The 2,422-nt window shown below is 59.6% G+C and overlaps 2 protein-coding genes across 2 annotated transcripts; one reads left to right on the top strand and one right to left on the bottom strand.

Annotated features, from left to right (window-relative positions):
- Positions 1-109: 109 nt before the first annotated feature.
- On the bottom strand, positions 110-655 carry ENH_00034980 (hypothetical protein; the record flags this gene model as incomplete). The annotated part of the gene is made up of 2 exons (XM_013580380.1): positions 110-524; positions 624-655. The coding sequence occupies 2 exons, from the start codon at positions 653-655 to the stop codon at positions 110-112; spliced, it is 447 nt and encodes a 148-aa protein (XP_013435834.1).
- Positions 656-1,741: 1,086 nt separating this feature from the next.
- On the top strand, positions 1,742-2,339 carry ENH_00034970 (hypothetical protein, conserved; the record flags this gene model as incomplete). Its single annotated transcript, XM_013580379.1, has 2 exons — positions 1,742-1,924; positions 2,111-2,339. Coding segments are annotated over 2 exons (412 nt in total), but the record flags the coding sequence as incomplete, so codon positions are not given.
- Between the last annotated feature and the right edge of the window lie 83 nt (positions 2,340-2,422).

The following is a 2,422-nucleotide window of genomic DNA, read 5'->3' as shown; positions in this document are numbered from 1 at the left end:
TGCTGCTGCTGCTGCTGCTGCTGGTGCTGGTGGCGGTGGTGGTGGTGGTGGTGGTGGTGTGGTGGTGGTGGTCTGCTGCTGCTGTTCTGCTGCTGCTGCTGCTGCTGTTCTACTGCTGCTGCTGCTGTTGTTGGTCTGCTGCTGTTGCTGTTGGCCCGCTGCTGCTGCTCTGCTGCTGCTGCTCTGCTGCTGCTGCTCTGCTGCTGCTGCTCTGCTGCTGCTGCTCTGCTCTTTGTACTAATCCCACAGCGTAGGTGCTGTTGCTGCTGCTGCAGCAAACAGCCCAGCAGCCGCTGCAGCCGGGGACCTGCCTAACCCTTCGCCGCCGCTGCTGCTGCTGCTGCTCTGCTGCTGCTGCTGCTGCTGCTGCTGCTGCTGCAGGTTGCAGGCAGCAAGGACAGCCTTGGGGTCGAAAGTGGTTAGCAGCTGCAAAGAACACTTGGCGGATCTTTGCGTGGAAGCAGTTATTGCTGTTGCGGACAAAGAGAGAAAAGACGTCAACCTCGACATGATCCGGGTAAACCCTAAACCCTAAACCCTAAACCCTAAACCCTAAACCCTAGCGCCTCAACCAGTTCGCCCATTTCCCCGAGTACCGAGTGCGCCCGAAGTGTAGCGCCGACCTCTTCTCTCCGGGCCCGGCAGCAGTCCCCATCCCTTCTAGGGTTTAGGGTTTAGGGTTTAGGGTTTAGGGTTTGGGAGCAGCTGGACGTGCGTGGGGGCGGGTTGCTGGAGCAGTCGCGGGCGGTTTGGGGCGCGGTGCTAGGGTTTAGGGTTTAGGGTTTAGGGTATGGCTTGTCGGAGGCCTCTGCTTTCCCCGTTTTTGTGAGCATTTGTGGTTCGAACTGGCGCTAGGGTTTAGGGTTTAGGGTTTAGGGTTTGGAACTAAGGGTTTGCAGCGAGTTTGGGTCGCCCGGCGCTGGTTCTTTCCCCCCCCGCAGCAACTAGGGTTTAGGGTTTAGGGTTTAGGGAAGGGTTTGTAGCGAGTCGGAGGCCCCTGCTTTTCCCTTGTTTGTGAGCATTTGTGGTTAAAACTGACGCTAGGGTTTAGGGTTTAGGGTTTGGGTCGCGGTTAGAAACGAAGGTTTTGCAGCGAGTTTGTGTCGCCACGTGCTGGTTCTTTCACCACCCGCATCCTCATCCGCAGGGCTCACTGTCTAGGGTTTAGGGTTTAGGGTTTAGGGTTTAGGGTTTGTGTCGCGGTTAGAAACGGGGGTTTTGGAGCGAGTTTGTGTCGCCAGTTGCTGGTTCTTTCACCATCCCCATCCCCAGGGTGTATCGCCTAGGGTTTAGGGTTTAGGGTTTAGGGTTTGTGTCGGGGTTAGAATCAAAGGTTTTGGAGCGAGTTTGTATCGCCAGTAGCTGGTTCTTTGACCGTCCGCATCCCCAGGGTTTAGGGTTTAGGGTTTAGGGTTTAGGGTTTTTGCAGCTGGACGCCCGCGGCGGCGGTTTACTAGAACAATCCCGCCTAGTGCACGGCGTGGTGCTGCACAAAGAACTCGTGTATTGTTTAGGGTTTAGGGTTTAGGGTTTAGGGTTTGTGTCGGGGCTAGAATCAAAGGTTTTGGAGCGAGTTTGTATCGCCAGGAGCTGGTTCTTTGACCACCCGCATCCCCAGGGCTTAGGGTTTAGGGTTTAGGGTTTAGGGTTTGCGCAGCTGGACGCGCGCGGCGGCGGTTTACTCGAACAGTCCCGCCTAGTGCACGGCGTGGTGCTGCACAAGGAACTCAGCCACCCGCAAATGCGCAGCAGCACTTCGCCCGCCCGCGTGGCGCTGCTCACCGCCGCGTTGGAGCCGCCGCGGCCGAAGGCGAAGCACCGCCTGGCGGTGCGGGACGCTGCGGGTTATAAGGCGCTGCAGGCAGCGGAGCAGCGCTGCTTCCGCGAAATGCTGCAGGGGTTGAAAGCAGCAGGAGCCAATTTCGTGAGCAGCAGCAGCAGCAGCAGCAGCAGCAGCAGCAGCGGGAGGGCGGGGAGCCAGGGGGGAGAGAGGGGAAACGGGTGGTGTGCGCGGCGCTCGATTTGGCCTTGTGGTTGTGCTGCTGCCGCTCCTGCTGCTGCTGCTGCTGCTGCTGCGCTGCTGCTGCTGCTGCTGCTGCTGCTGCTGCAGCTGATGTGTCAGTGGGGCTTCGACGACGAGGCGAACCACTTGCTGCTGGCGGAGCAGCTGCCAGCAGTGCGGTGGGTGGGGGGGGCGGAGTTGGAGCTGCTGGCGGTGGCCACTGGGGGCAGAATAGTTCCCCGCATTTCCGAACTCAGCAGCAGCAAACTCGGCACTGCAGCAGCAATTAAGGAGGTCCCCGCAGGCACCATGGGCGACAAGATGATCGTCGTCGAGGGTCTGCTGCTGCTGCTGCTGCTGCTGCTGCTGCTGCTGCTGCTGCTGCTGCTGCTGCTGCTGCTGCTGCTGCTGCTGCTGCTG

The sequence above is a fragment of the Eimeria necatrix genome, genomic scaffold, assembly GCF_000499385.1.
Source record: "Eimeria necatrix Houghton genomic scaffold, Enh_scaff2550, whole genome shotgun sequence".
Lineage (NCBI taxonomy): Eukaryota > Apicomplexa > Conoidasida > Eucoccidiorida > Eimeriidae > Eimeria > Eimeria necatrix.
Note: the sequence above shows the minus strand (reverse complement) of the source record. Positions and strands in the feature narration are given on the sequence as shown.